This window comes from Dipodomys spectabilis, unplaced genomic scaffold (genome assembly GCF_019054845.1).
Source record: "Dipodomys spectabilis isolate Male_0828 unplaced genomic scaffold, ASM1905484v1 ptg000141l, whole genome shotgun sequence".
Classification (NCBI taxonomy): Eukaryota; Metazoa; Chordata; class Mammalia; order Rodentia; family Heteromyidae; genus Dipodomys; species Dipodomys spectabilis.
In genome coordinates, this window is record NW_024870818.1 from 5,335,230 (window position 1) to 5,350,272 (window position 15,043).

Here is a 15,043-nt window from a genome sequence, read left to right on the forward strand (position 1 = left end):
AGAATCTCATGGACTTTCCTATCCAGGCTAGCTTCAAACTATAATCCTCAGTTCTCAGCCTCGTGAGTAGATAGGATAACAGGCATGAGCCACCAATACTGAGTCCCCATGACTTTTTTTCTTTTTGCTTTGTGAAAATACCATACAGAGAGGTTACAAATTTACATGGACAAGGTAATGTCCCCATGACTTTTTTCGAGTTTAAACTCTAAACCAAGATAGCCTATGCCTGTATTATACATCTCTTAACTGATGAGTCCTTTTGTGTATTCACTTTTATGTTGTATTTATTCATTTTATTTATGGCAACAACCATTCTTGTTCTCTCCATAATTTTAATTTATTAGTTGTCATTATTGTTGATTTAATTTGTCTTGGTGGTATGTTTTTACTTCACAGAGTTTTGAAAGCTCAGACTGATCACAGATCTAGGCATGAAGGTAAGGGTTTCCCAAAATTTATTTTTAATAAATAAAGTGGTAATATTAGATAGGACTTACGTATATTTTTAAATATATATTTATGTATGTATTAAGTGCCAGTCTTGGGGCTAAAACCCAGAGCCTGGGCACTGTCCCTGAGCTATTTGCTTAAGGTTAGCACTCTACAATTGAGCTACATCTATACTTGTGGCATTTTGGGTGGTTAATTGTAGATAAGAGTTTAATGGAATTTTCTGCCTGGGCCATCTTCAAACCATTATCCTTATATCTCAGCCTCTTGAGCAATTAGGATTACAGACATGAGCTACCAGTGCCCCACTGGTTGTGTGTTTTATAATGATGAGCATTGTACCTTCTTCTTAGCCCATACTATATAGTCATTGTTTTTTGTTTTTGTTTTGTTTTTCTTTGTATCTTTAGTTTCACACTATTCAATGTGGCTCCTGGTCAGCTGGGCCCATTGCTGTTCTTTAGTGAAATCTAGCCTTGCTGATAGTGATTATTTACAAGATTGGCTGAGAAAACTGACTCTCCTTATTCCTGAGGTAAGATACAGATTGAAGGTTAGTGCTTTTACTCTTCATACCTTTTCATACTTTTAGCATTGTTAACTTTAAAAGACCAAATGGGAGTGAATATTAATAATTCTATAAATATTTCACATTATCTAGTTCTTTTCAGTCTATCACATTTGGTGTAAGGTGTAATATTGCAGAAATGTTAATGTTAAATTACTTAGATTTGTCCTTTTCTGAAAGACAAATGCTTTAGATTTATTTTTAATTGCCTTTTCCAGGAGCTGGTAATATAGCTCAGTAGTAAAAATATATATCTAGCCTGCAGTAAACCCTGATTTTTTTTGTTCCTCTCCCTGCCCCCAGGGGCTAGAAGTAGAGCTCAGTGGTAAAATGCTTAACTACCCTGAACTAAACCCTGAGTTTGATGTCTCAAACCCCCCCCCCTTTTTTTTTTTTTTTTTTTTTTTTGGGTCCAGTCGTGGGGCCTGAACTCTGGGCCTGGGCGCTGTCCCTCAGCTCTTTAGCTCAAGGCTAGCACTCTACCACTTGAGCCACAGCGCCACTTCCGGCTTTTTTCTTTTTACTTATGTGGTGCTGAGGAATTGAACCCAGGGCCTCATGCATGCAAGGCAAGCGCTCTACCACTGAGCCACCTTCCCAGCCCCCCCCCCCCCCCTTTTTTGTTTGTAAATATTTTCTTTTCTGGAGAATTAAGGTTTGAACTAAAGGCTTCATGCTTGCTAGGCAGGCAATATACCACTTGAGTTATACCCCCCAGCTCTTACTGTGTATTAAATATGTTAGTTGTACAAGGGAGTTTTTATATCCTTCACATAGATACAATGAACCTCAAACTCACCCTTCTCTTGCTCATTCTTTTTCACCCTTAAAATAGTTTTAACAAGGTCTAGTCTTCCCCTTTCCTTTCCCCTTCCCTTTTTCCCTCATCTCCCCTCTTCCCTTTTCTTTCTCCCCCTCCCCTTCCTTCTCCTCCTCTCTTCTCCATTCTTCTCTTCCCCTCCCCTCTCCTTCCCTCCTCCTCTCCTCTCCTCCCTTTCTCTCCCTTCCTCTCCCATCCCCTTTTCTCCTTCTTCCTCTACCTTCCCTCTCCTTCTTTCTCTCCCTTTCTTCTCTCACCCTTCTTCTCTCTCCTGTTTTCTTGTACTGGAATCAAGACTTGAACTCAGGGCTCCACACTCATTCTGCATTTTCACTTATGTCTAGTGTTCTTCTACCTCAACTACACATCCAGTTTCTTTTTTGTTGGTTAATTAAAGATAAGAGTCTCTCGGACTTCTCTGCCTTGGTTGGATTCAAATTGAGATCCTTAGATCTCAGCCTCCTGAGTAGCTAGGATTATAGGTGTAAGCCAGTAGCACCTGCCCTTCCTTGTTATATATACATATTTTTTTTTAACATGCACATAAGACCATATTTGCCCTCGTTCACTCGCTCTCTTAGTCCCCCCCACTCTTGCCTCTACCAGTCCCCTTGAAATAACCTGTTCTTACTTTCCTGTTTTTTTTTTTTTCATGTATTATACAAAGAAGTTGTACCATGGTAATTCATATGTGCTAATATTTAACTAGACTAACTTTATCTGTTGCTTTCTTTTCCCAATAGTTCGTCTTGTTACTTATTTCTTGGTATTAATATCCTTTCTTTCATCCCTTTTCATAGTTTTGTTTTATGTTTATGTGGTTATCTGTTTTTGTGGCCATACTTAGGACTTTCTGGAAAAATAAATGTGTGTATTATAGCATATTTTGTGATACACATTATATGATTATAGTGTTTTTACATTGGTATAGACATGAGAATTTTATGTGTAAAATACATTGTTGTAGCTGGGAATGTAGCTCTGTGGTAAACATGTTTCCCTGAATACACAACTTCCTACTTTTTATAACCAGCATTAAAACTTTTAGCTAAAGAAGGTGAGTGGACATGTTGAATGGTAACCCCTTTGTACAGCTACTTCAAGATAGATACCTTAACTTTAAAAAAAAAAAAAAAAAAAAAAAAAGCTTGATGCTTGTGGCTTAAGCCTGTAGTCCTAGCAGCTCCAGAGACTAAGCTCTGACAAATCATGGTTTGAAATGAGTCCAAGCAGGAAAGACAATGAGACTCTTTTCATTAATTAACCAGCAAAAGGCTGGAAGTAGAGCTTTGCCTCAAGTGGTAGAGCACTAGCCTTGAGCAAAAAAGCTTAGGGACAGTGCCCAGTCTGAGTTCAAGCCCCAGGCCTGGCATGAGAGAGAGAGAAGAGAGTAAGAGGGCTGAGAAGGTGACTCAGTGGTAGAGCGCTTGCTTTGCATGCATAAGGCCCTGGATTCGATTCCTCAGCACCACATAAGCAAAAAGAAAAAAAAAGCTGGAAGTGGCACTGTGGCTCAAGTGGTAGAGTGCTAGCCTTGAGCTGAAGAGCTGAGGGACAGTGCCCAGGCCCAGAGTTCAGTTCCCAACTGACCAAAAATAGAAAAGAGAGTGAGAGAATCACACTTTTAACTCTACTGTGAATTTTTGCATTTGTGTGTATTTTTTGTTTGTATTTTTAAAGCACTTAAAATGTTTCTTCTTAAAGAAAAACAGCTGAAGAAGTCAGTTTACATTCATTTGTGCTAACATAACTAAATTAGCTTTTCTTCTTCTTCTGATAGTGATCAAACCCAGAGTGTTGTACATGCTAAGCAAGTGCTTTACCTCTTAATTGCATCCCTAGCCCAGTGCAAGCTTTTTTTATACTAACTCAGACTGACTGTGGAACTTGCTTTTTCTCACTTAGACTGCAGTTCGTCATGAATCTTGCAATGGTCTCTATAAGTTATCTCTGTCAGGCCTAGATGGAGGAGACTCAATCCATCGCTCTTTTCTTCTTTTGGCTGCCTCAACATTGTTGAAATTTCTTCCTGATGCTCAAGCACTCAAACCTATCAGGGTAAGGTTTTACTGTGTTTAGCAGTGATTTCTATTTTTGTAATTTTTTTCCTCCATATTTAATTTTGTACTGTATCCTTGAGATTATTCCCTATAGTTCTACCCTAGAAGATAATAGTCATAGTTCTTAAAGTGACAACATTGTGACATATGGTGTCCATTATACAACTAGTGAAAGAATCAGTGTGTGTTTATTTCAAGTCTGTGTGCATGCACTAGTAAGATGTTTCAAAAATAGTGCCTTTAGTTAATGAGTTTATTTATGATGGTGTAAAAATACCATAAGTGGAGCTCTTTTCCATTCATTTATATCACTTTTTAAAGACACTTATGAGATACGAATATTTTGTTTGCCCATTGTGTATATTGTCCTTGTAAAGGTATCTAACACACGATAAATCCAGAAACCATTAAAAAATACTGTGTTATAGGCTTTGCATGGTCTCCCTTTTTACTTGTATCCTTCCAAGTATAAGTAATTTTGAAACCTTTTCTAGTCCTCTTGATTTTACTCATTGATGTACACAACTATTCTGATTTTATACAAAGTAGAATTATACTAATTTTGTTAGATTTTTGAAGCTGTTTAATGTGTTACTTAAGTTTATTTTAAAATGTTGTAACAAAGTATATTTTTTTAATAGATAGATGATTATGAGGAAGAACCAATGTTAAAACCTGGATGCAAAGAATATTTTTGGTTGCTGTGCAAATTAGTTGATAACATACATATAAAGGATGCTAGTCAGGTATGTTCAAAATTATACACTAACTTGTTAATATACATAAATTTTGCACAGTTTATGATTTTCTTAGTCCTTAGAGTTAAAAAGACTTATTAATTTATAATTAGTTGGTACTGTCATATTTTTTGTTTTATTTGTACTTTTCTGGTGTGCTCTTTCTATTTTTACTTTTACCTTAACTGTCAACTAGATTTATGATTATAAAACATTATTTGAAAAGTAAAATTTAGATTGAAGTTTAACTATATAGTTCTTTATAAGAGCATATGGATTTGGAGTCTTATATGTGTAAAAGAAAATTGAAATTATTTTAAGCTTAAGAAATACTAGTTCTGATCACTAAAGATAAACTTGTAACATACTTTAATTTTCTTTATATTAACTTAGGGTGTAATATATCAGTGGTAATTTCAAAAAATTAGAGTATATGATGAAGGTCTGTTTAAATAGGGAACACATTAAAAATTTTATAATTAGTCACTTCATAATGTACAAATTTGACATTAAAAATCTTTTGGCCAGGGCTGGGAAGGTGGCTCGGTGGTAGAGTGCTTGCCTTGCATGCTTGAGGCCCTGGGTTCAATTCCTCAGCACCCACATAAGCAAAAAGAAAAAAGCCGGAAGTGGCGCTATGGCTCAAGTGGTAGAGCACCAGCCTTGAGCTGAAGAGCTGAGGGACAGCACCCAGGCCCAGAGTTCAGGCCCCACAACCGGACCCACCAAAAAAAAGAAATCTTTTGGCCAGGCGTCGGTTGACTGTAATCTTACCTACTCAGGAAGCTGAAATATAAAGATTGCAGTTTGAAGCCAGCCCAGGCAGAAAAGTTCATGAGACTCTTTAACCACTAAAAAAGCCAAAATTGGTGCTGTGGTTCAATAGATAGAGCACTAACCTTGATCAAAAAAGCTCAAGGTCAGCACTCAGGCCCTGAGTTAGCACTAGGAGCAGTGTGTGTGTGTACGCATGAGCGCGCGTGTGTGCACACATACACACACACACAAATCTTAAAGTTTTTGTGCTGTCTAGCTTTAAGTTTACATATTAATTGTTAAAATCTCCTTTTTGTTTACTTAATTACTGTTTATTAAAATACAGATACTTTATCAGATAAACACATTTTTTCCCCCTTTGAAGCCCAGGTTAGCACGTTTATACAAAAGTATGAATCTAATCACTATTGACAAAGTACTTTTCCTTAGAGATCTGGCTGTGGTTTTTGTTTGTTGTTACTGTTTTTGTTGTTTGGGGGGGGGTTGTTGAGTGTACTCTTATTTGTGAAGGCTATTTTGATTGTGCTCTTCAGTTATGAAAATTAAAGCTTTTGAAGTAAACTTTCCAGGGTAACATTATAAAAGCCAGTTTAAAGGTGATGCTAGGCATTTAGGAGGCAGAGTTAGGGAGACCTTATGTTTAAGGACAACCTGCTCTACATAGGGAGTAATAGGATAGCACTGAGACAGGTTCTCAAAACAAAATGATGGTAATGAAAACAGTCCTTTAGGGCTGGAGATGTATTTCAGTGGTACAACACATTGAACTCCCTGGGTTCAATCCCCGCACCACAACTAGTAACTTGCATTCCCTTTTATATAAATTACATTTTAGTAAATGTATTAAATAAAATATCAGACTCTAGTATCTTCTCAATATATTAATTATTTTATCCTAAATTATTACCAATATTAATTGACTTTTATAGGACTATTACTGTTCAATTGAAACCATAATTTTATGTTATACCATGTTTAAAAATAGTTGTATTAAGTTGATCATTGAATTAATAAGTTTAGAGGACTCAAATTCCCCTTACCCCTAATCAAATGATTTTATAAGAAATACTGTAACAGTAAATATAAGAAAAACTATATTTGAATTTTGTATTTTCTTTTTGTATTAAGACAACACTCCTCGACTTAGATGCTTTGGCAAGACATTTGGCTGACTGTATTCGAAGGTAAAATTTGATATGAAATTGGAAGTTATATTAATAAGGAAAGATAAATGATATAACCATTTTGTTTTGCTTGTGTTCTTGTTATTTTGTAGTAGGGAGATCCTTGATCATCAAGATGGTAATATAGAAGATGATGGGCTCACCGGACTTTTGCGGCTTGCAACAAGTGTTATTAAACACAAACCTCCTTTTAAATTTTCAAGGGAAGGACAGGTATGTCTTAAAACATCCACTGCCTGTGTGAAAAATGATTGAAACATTATGGTTTTGAAACATTTAAATTATGCTTGAATTTAATGTTGGCAGAACTGGAGAAATTTCAATAATTTGAACCCTGTGAATAGAAAACTTTTGACTCATTTCAGAATATAAAAACAAGTTTTAATTTCTATTACTGTAATACAAAAAGTTCACCTCTGCTGAACACTAGTGGCTCATGCCTATAATCTTAGCTATTCAGGAGCTGAGATCTAAGGATAACAATTGGAAGCCAGTACAGACAGAAAAGTCTTTTTGGTACTTTATAGGAGTCCCTTGTCTCCAATAAGCTATCAAAAAGTTCATAATAGAGCTGTGGCTCAAATGGTAGAGGGCTAGCCTTGAGCACAAAAAGTTAGGGATGGTGTCCATGCCCTGAGTTCAAGAGCCCCAGAACTGGGACAAAAATAAAGAAAAGATGACCTCTTCTTTAATGGTATAGTTTTTGTAAGATTCAGTATCTTAACTATCTTAAAGTGTGAATTAATACCATATAATGGAAATAATAAGTAGCTCTAGGATTGTAAGTTGATTTTTGTTTTGTCTGGCCTGGGGCTTGGACTCTGGGCCTGAGCGCTGTCCCAGAGCTGCTTTTGCTCAACTTCAGCACTCTACCACTTGAGCCACAGTGCCACTTCTGGCTTTTTCGAGTAGTTTATTGGAGATAAGAGTCATGGAGTTTCCTGCCTGGGCTGGCTTTGAACCGTGATCCTCAGATCGCAGCCTTCTGAGTAGCTAGGATTACAGGCGTGAGCCACCAGTGCTTGGCTGGATTGTAAATTTTATATTTAAAGGTTTATTTAAGTGTGTTGAGTATTTGAAATAATAACCATACTAAACAAATGTGTAGTTATCTTGTTGCCCTGCTGATAGCACTTTTGTCATTTCCCTCATTAAGGTAATTAATTGTGGTTTGGAGTTAGTTATCTCAAGGTTACTGGTTGTATTAAAAAATTTGCGAATAATTTTTGGTTGTGGCCATTCCCAAGCCCCCCCCCCCCCCCCCCCCCCCCCCCCCCTGACAGTGATGGCCTTTGGTCCCTAGGTACTGTTGTTCCTGCCTCAGGTCCTGGTGGGGCCATAGCCCACTAAGGAGGAACTTGGCCTCTGCTTTGGAAACTACTTATTCCTGTCATAACAAATTTTAAAACAACAACAACAACAGTGTTTCTTTAATTTAAAAAAAAAAAACAAAACCATTAGTCAAGCCAGGCACTGGTGGTTCCTGCCTGTAATACTCATTACTTGGGAGACAGAGATCAGAGCATCCTGGTTTGAAAGTCAGCTAATATAGGAAAGTCTTTGTGACTATTTCCAGTTAGCCACCAAAAAATCTGAAAGTGAAGCTGTGGCTCAAATGGTAGACCATCTGCCTTGAGCAATGAAAAACAAAAACAAAACCCATAAGGAACAATGATCAGGTCCTGGGTACTGGCTCAAAAAAAAAAAAAAAGTAGCCAAAAGAATAATACAATGATTATACAAGCATAGACTGTACACACAAGATTATTTATTTACTAGCTTTGCTTTGGTACTAAGATCTCTGGACTTTGCACTTGCCAGAGAGGTGTTCTTGAGTCACATCTCCAGTCCTTTTGGCTTTTTCTCCTTGCTTTTTTTTTTTTTTTTTTTTTTTTCTGATTTTTCTCCTTGCTTTCCCTTTCCTTTCCCTTTCCCTTTTCCTTTTCTATTTTATCCCCTTTCTTTCCTCCTCTCCACTCCCCCCTCCCCTTTTTTTTTTTATCACTACGTTTAAGTTTAAGATCTTGTACTTGCTAGTCTGGTGCAATACCACTGGGCCAACACTTCTGCCCTTTCTCCCACCTGCACCTTAGCCATGAACACCACATACTTTTAAGCTTCCTATTGTTGCTTCCATTCCAGTTGTATACCACTGCATCCATCTTCCCTTTTTACAAACAGAGTTTCTGTGGCTTTTTATTTAAACTGGCCTGGCACCACTATCCTCTTAATCTCAGCCTTACTTATAGCTTGGAATGACAGGTGCATTACATTATACCCACATGTGGGTTGAGAAGGGGTCTCATCAGCTTTTCTGCCCAGATTAGTCTAACTGTGATCCTCCTATTTTCACCTTCCCATGTAGCTAGGTGTGAGCAATTAGTGCTCAGCCTTGTGTTCATTTTTGAGATAGATTTCTACTTTTTACCTTGTGCCTTGATCCTCCTATTTACACTTCCTACCAGAGCTGGGATATCAAGTATACACAACCACACCAGCCTTTTTTACTTTGTGTTTCATAGTATGTGCTTGAGCCATAAGGTAATACTTTTGTAGAAGTGTTGGGACTATTAAATGTATTTTAATTGTTTTGATTCCACGGGTACCTTTGTCATACCTGTAATCCTACCTTGCTTAAGGAGGATGAGATCTGAAGATCATGTTCAGAGCCAGCCCAGGAATAGTCTTGCCTCCAACTAACCAACAAAATGCCAGAAGTGGAGCTGTGGCTCAAGTACTAGAGTGCCAAACTGAGTAAAAATCTAAAGGATCACATCCAGGCCTGTAGTTCAAGCCCTAGGCACACACACATGCGCGCGCAAACGCGCACACACACACACACCCCTCATTTTAGCATGCTTTACCAATCCAGTATTGCTGATAAAAGGGTCTTTGCCAAAATACTGAGGCTATTTAGCTCATTTAGTTTATAAGTCTAAACTAATTGGCAATGATGGTTCATTATTAGCTTAGCTCTTAGCTAATTCTAACTTTATTTGAATGCTGACTTTATTTTCCAAAGAAAGTAAATGTGTTGCTTTTGTGTCTCCTTAATTTTTCGCATTTTCAAATTCTAAAGTAAAAGTCTACCATCATTGGTTCAGTTACGTGAAATAATCCCCTAATCACTTGCATTATTTATTATTCAAACTTTTCTTGAGCCGGGCGCTGGTGGTTCATGCCTATAATCCTAGCTGAGATCTGAGTTATAATGTTCTTTGACAATAGTGAGATGGAAGGATACAGGTCAATAATGGCAAGGTATTTTAAATTACCTTTTTTAGAAGATAGACTCTGAGGGCTTTTTTTTGTTCTCAGTTCCTTAGGCAACTTCCAGGTTTAATGATTGGTTCTCTCTGCTCCCAGGACTCAGCATATAGGTGTACTCATGGCTGATATTTGTCGCAGGGAAATAATAGAAAAAGGTACAAAGGAAACTAAATTTCCTAGTGTCTTCTCCCAAATGAAGTTGTGAAAGGCATGCTTAAATCTCTCAACAGTTAGTGTAGATAAGTATGTGAGTGTTGTTCACTAGGTAAACACTCGAGTCTAGAGTCGAGTTTTTTGTCATAGGTTCGGTTTATAGGTACATATGCCCATATAATTGACTACAGTCAATAAATACTACATTTCAAAAGAAAAACATGTTTGGCATAAACTGCATTCAGTTAGGCACAATAAGCCACTTTTGTTACTTAAGTTTTATATCAGTATAGGGAACTGTTTACTCACAAGTTTCCAGACCACAATGAGGGGCAGTGTTACTAAGGGTAAGTATATATCAGCTTTACTACATGATCTGTTTTCTACACAGTACTCGAGGAGCTTTTGTACCTCCAGCAACTACTTTAGGCTGAATGAAGCTAGCCTTGAGCTGAAGAGTTGAGGGATAGTGCCCAGGCCCAGAGTTCAGGCCCCACAACTGACAAAAATAAAATAACTAACACAGAAAGGGCTAGAAGCACCTGCCTTCAAACTCCAAGCTAATAAAATTTTTTAAAAAGTGTTTAAATCTCACAGTAAATCTTTTAGTTCACTTTGAATTTCACTGTTACAGAGGTTAAATAAAAGTGTGGTGATTTGAATATTGACTCTGGCACCTATGAACTTTATGACTGGCAAGATTTTAATTGCTTTGCTTTTTCTTTCAGCAGTTTCCTAGCATTTAACAGTGGTCATTGTGAATGGTTTGTTACTTTTGCTCTTATTGCCACTAATTAAATGCAGAAGCACTTGTAGGACTTGTAGACAGTCAAGAGAAGGAGTAACAAGACTTTTCCAAAACCTTTTTTTTTTTTTTTGGGGGGGGGGGGGGGGGGTCCGGTCGTGGGGCCTGAACTCTGGGCCTGGGCGCTGTCCCTTAGCTCTTCAGCTCAAGGCTAGCACTCTACCCGCTTGAGCCACAGCGCCACTTCTGGCTTTTTTTTCTTTTTGCTTATGTGGTGCTGAGGAATCGAACCCAGGGCCTCGAGCATGCAAGGCAAGTGCTCTACCACTGAGCCACCTTCCCAGCCCCTCCAAAACCTTTTTATCACGTAATTCAGTAGAAAAAAATAATATTGTACATGGATAATCTGTAAAAATGAGCTATTCGGTTCCATTATCTTTAGCTGAAAAGAACATTGGCAAGACTTATAATGGTGTTGATGCTGCTTTAACTTTTTGAATAGTCTTAGCAAATTGTAGTTCTGTTTTATTGTTGTACATTATTAGCAAATGTAATTAACATCCAGTTTAAATAACATACCTGAATTTCTTCTTTTTTCTTTCTAGGAGTTTTTAAGAGATATCTTCAATCTCTTGTTTTTATTGCCCAGTCTCAAAGATAGACAACAGCCAAAATGCAAATCACATTCTTCAAGAGCAGCTGCTTATGATTTGTTAGTAGAAATGGTGAAAGGTTCTGTTGAAAACTACAGGCTAATACACAACTGGGTTATGGCACAACACATGCAGTGTAAGTATTCTTTTGTCTTTCTTTTTTTTTTTTTTTTTTAACAAATTTGAATACAGAAAGGAGATTTTGGGTGTTACTGCTTTTTAAGCAATACTTTATTTATTTATTTATTTTGGGGTCCGGTCGTGGGCCTGAACTCTGGGCCTGGGTGCTGTCCCTCAGCTCTTCAGCTCAAGGCTCTACCACTTGAGCCACAGCTCCACTTCTGGCTTTTTTCTTTTTTGGTTATGTGGTGCTGAGGAATCGAACCCAGGGCCTCAGGCATGCAAGGCAAGCGCTCTACCACTGAGCCACCTTCCCAGCCCAGCAATACTTTTTTAAAGTATCCACTTTTTATTGACTTTAACATTATTAACCACTGTTGATAGGATATTTAAGTTAAAGAGTAAACACTAGCTTTTAATAAAATGAAAACCTTTTAATAGATACTCTGAATACGTTGGCTTTTTTGTAAAGTGATTTAGTAGTAATCAGTAGTAATAAATTCAGTAATAATGAATAGTTTAATTTTGGCAAGGTAGTAAAATGTTATTACCAAATAATAAATTATTTACTGCCAATAAATATTAATACCAGTATTATTATAATCTTAAAAGTAATGCATTTGCCAATTATTAATACTACCAAGTAATTTTACCCATGATTTGGTTAAAAAAATTTGCTACTAAATTAATACTTCCAAGGTTGATAGTTCTTTGAATTTATAAAAATATATTCCGGGCTGGGAAGGTGGCTCAGTGGGTAGAGCGCGATGCCTTGCATGCCTGAGGCCCTGGGTTCCTCGATTCCCCAGCACCACATAAGCAAAAAGAAAGAAAAGCTGGAAGTGGCTCCTGTGGCTCAAGTGGTAAGAGCGGCTAGCCATGAGCTGAAGAGCTGAGGGACAGCGCCCAGGCCCAGAGTTCAGGCCCCACGACTGGACCCCCAAAAAAATTAAATAAATAAAAATATATTCTTACCTGATTTTAAAACTTACTATGTATAATACTGTATAGGTATTGGTTACTGGAGGTATATTTGTTAATTTAAAGCTAAATACATTGCTTAATAATTTGTTTGGGGGCATCTTTTTCTCCCTCTTTCGTCAGCAGCCCATGCACCTTATAAGTGGGACTATTGGCCTCATGAGGATGTTCGTGCAGAATGTAGATTTGTTGGCCTGACTAACCTTGGAGCTACTTGTTACTTGGCTTCCACTATTCAACAACTGTATATGATTCCTGAAGCAAGACAGGCTGTCTTTACTGCTAAGGTAGAGTTTTCTTCACCTTAAAAATTGAAACTGTAGCCGGGCACCGGTGGCTCAAGCCTGTAATCCTAGCTACTCAGAAGGCTGAGATCTGAGGATCACAGTTCAAAGCCAGGCCGGGCAGGAAAGTTTCCGTGACACTCTTATCTCCAATAAACCACTAGAAAACCGCAAGTGGTGCTGTGGCTCAAGCGGTACAGCACTCACCTTGAGCTGAAGAGCGCAGGGACAGCGCCCAAGCCCAGAGTTCAAGCCCCACAACCAACAAAAAGAAAGAAAGAAAAAAATGAAACTGTAGCCAAGCACCAGTAGCTAAACACTAGTAGTTCATTCCTATAGTCTTACCTATTCATGAGGTTGAGATCTAAAGAACACTATTAAAGCCAACCTGGACAGGAAAGTCTTATGAGATGCTTATCTTCAATTAACTAGCCAAAGGCACTTGAGCTGTGGCCCAATTGGTAGAACCCTAGCCTTCAATGGAAAAGCTCAGGGAGGGTTTGGGAAGGTAGCTCAGTGGTAGAGTGCTTGCCTCACATGCATGAGGCCCTGGGTTCGATTCCTCAGCACCACATAAGCAGGGAAAAAAACTAGAAGTGGCGCTGTGGCTCAAGTGGTAGATGCTAGCCTTGAGGTGAAGAGCTGAGGGACAGCGCCCAGGCACAGAGTTCAGGCCCCACAGCTGACTAAAAATTTTAAAAGAAAGAAAGCTCAGGACAATGCTTAGGCCTTGAGTTCAAGCCCCAGTACTGGTGCACACACACAAATTGAAACTGAAATTCTAGACCGAATTTAGAATTTTTGTTTATGTCCTAATTTGACATATAAAATATTGTTTTGAAAAAGAAATATGTGAGTAATAATGAGAAAGTTTAATTACATAAAATAGGTAATTTGATCATTTTGATTTTATATTTTAGATAATGTTGCAATATTTCTGAAAGAAAATCACTAGAGGGCCATAAATACTCAGTATATACAGTAATTATTTTATTTGTAATAAAATTTTAATTATAGAACAATAACCTGTGACTAGTTATGAGTGGCATTTTTGTTTAATACAATGCTTTTAGGGTTTCCCTGTATCATACCATGTATTATAATTTCCTTATAGCTGAATAATTAATTCCACATATATATGTATCAAATACATGCTACAGGGCTGGGAAGGTGGCTCAGTGGGTAGAGCGCTTGCCTTGCATGCCTGAGGCCCTGGGTTCGATTCCTCAGTACCACATAAGCAAAAAAGAAAGAAAAGCTGGAAGTGGGCAGTTCTGGTGGCTCAAGTGGTAGAGCGCTAGCCTTGAGCTGAAGAGCTGAGGGACAGCGCCCAGGCCCAGAGTTCAGGCCCCATGACCGGACAAAAAAAACAAAACAAACAAAAAACCAAATACATGCTACATTTTGTTAATTCATCTTTTGAAACACATGGGTTGTTCTTCTGACTTTTCTGTATAATGCAGTTATAAACTTGTAGGGCTGTTTTGAACATGGATGTATAAATATATGCTTTAGTCTTTACATTTACTTCTTTGGGGCATATACCCCTAAGTGTAATGCTTGTCTATGTGTCTGTCTGTACATGTGCATGAACAGGCTGGTACTGAGGCTTGAACTTAGGGCCCCAGCTATATCCCTTAGCTTTTTTTGCTCAAAGCGTGGGCTCTGCTGCTTGAGCCACAGCTCTACTTTTGGCTTTTTGATGTTAGTTGGAGATAAGAGTCTCATGAACTGGGGCTGTGAAGGTGGCTCAGTGGTAGACCACTTGCCTTGCATGCATGAGGTTCGATTCCTCAGCACCACATAAGCAAAAAGAAAAAAAAGCCGGAAGTGGCACTGTGGCTCAGGTGGTGGAAGTGCTAGCCTTGAGCTGAAGAGCTGAGGGATAGTGCCCAGGCCCAGAGTTCAGGGCCCCACGACCGGACCCAAAAAAAAAAAGAGTCTCATGAACTGTCCTTCACTGGCTGGCTTTGAATCAGGAGTCTCAGGTCTGTTTCCTGATTAGCTAGGATTACAGGCATGAACTATCAGTGCTTGGCTTCTGTTTAATTTTTTGAGGATGTACATTTTCTACTTCCACAATATTCTTATTGTACTACTAAGTAATTTTGTTGTATATGATAAGCCGATCTCTATTTGTTTTTATTTTGTGAACTTATTTGATTACAAGTTAATGAACAGCAGACCATGCACGTTATTTGTACTCCCCACACGATTCGAACAGATATCTGGTATATA

At 38.1% G+C, this 15,043-nt stretch overlaps 1 protein-coding gene across 3 annotated transcripts in view; it reads left to right on the top strand.

Moving 5' to 3' along the window:
• The window catches only part of Usp34 (ubiquitin specific peptidase 34), a 209,396-nt gene that overhangs the window by 119,704 nt on the left and 74,649 nt on the right, over nt 1-15,043 (top strand). For 2 of the 3 annotated variants that reach the window (XM_042691171.1, XM_042691173.1), the window contains 8 exons: nt 400-440; nt 864-988; nt 3,747-3,899; nt 4,543-4,647; nt 6,544-6,599; nt 6,692-6,812; nt 11,373-11,556; nt 12,645-12,808. In XM_042691171.1, the coding sequence (XP_042547105.1) occupies nt 400-440; nt 864-988; nt 3,747-3,899; nt 4,543-4,647; nt 6,544-6,599; nt 6,692-6,812; nt 11,373-11,556; nt 12,645-12,808 (949 nt within the window). The remainder of the gene's footprint in view (nt 1-399; nt 441-863; nt 989-3,746; nt 3,900-4,542; nt 4,648-6,543; nt 6,600-6,691; nt 6,813-11,372; nt 11,557-12,644; nt 12,809-15,043) is intronic. The other variant, XM_042691172.1, reaches the window with a different exon arrangement.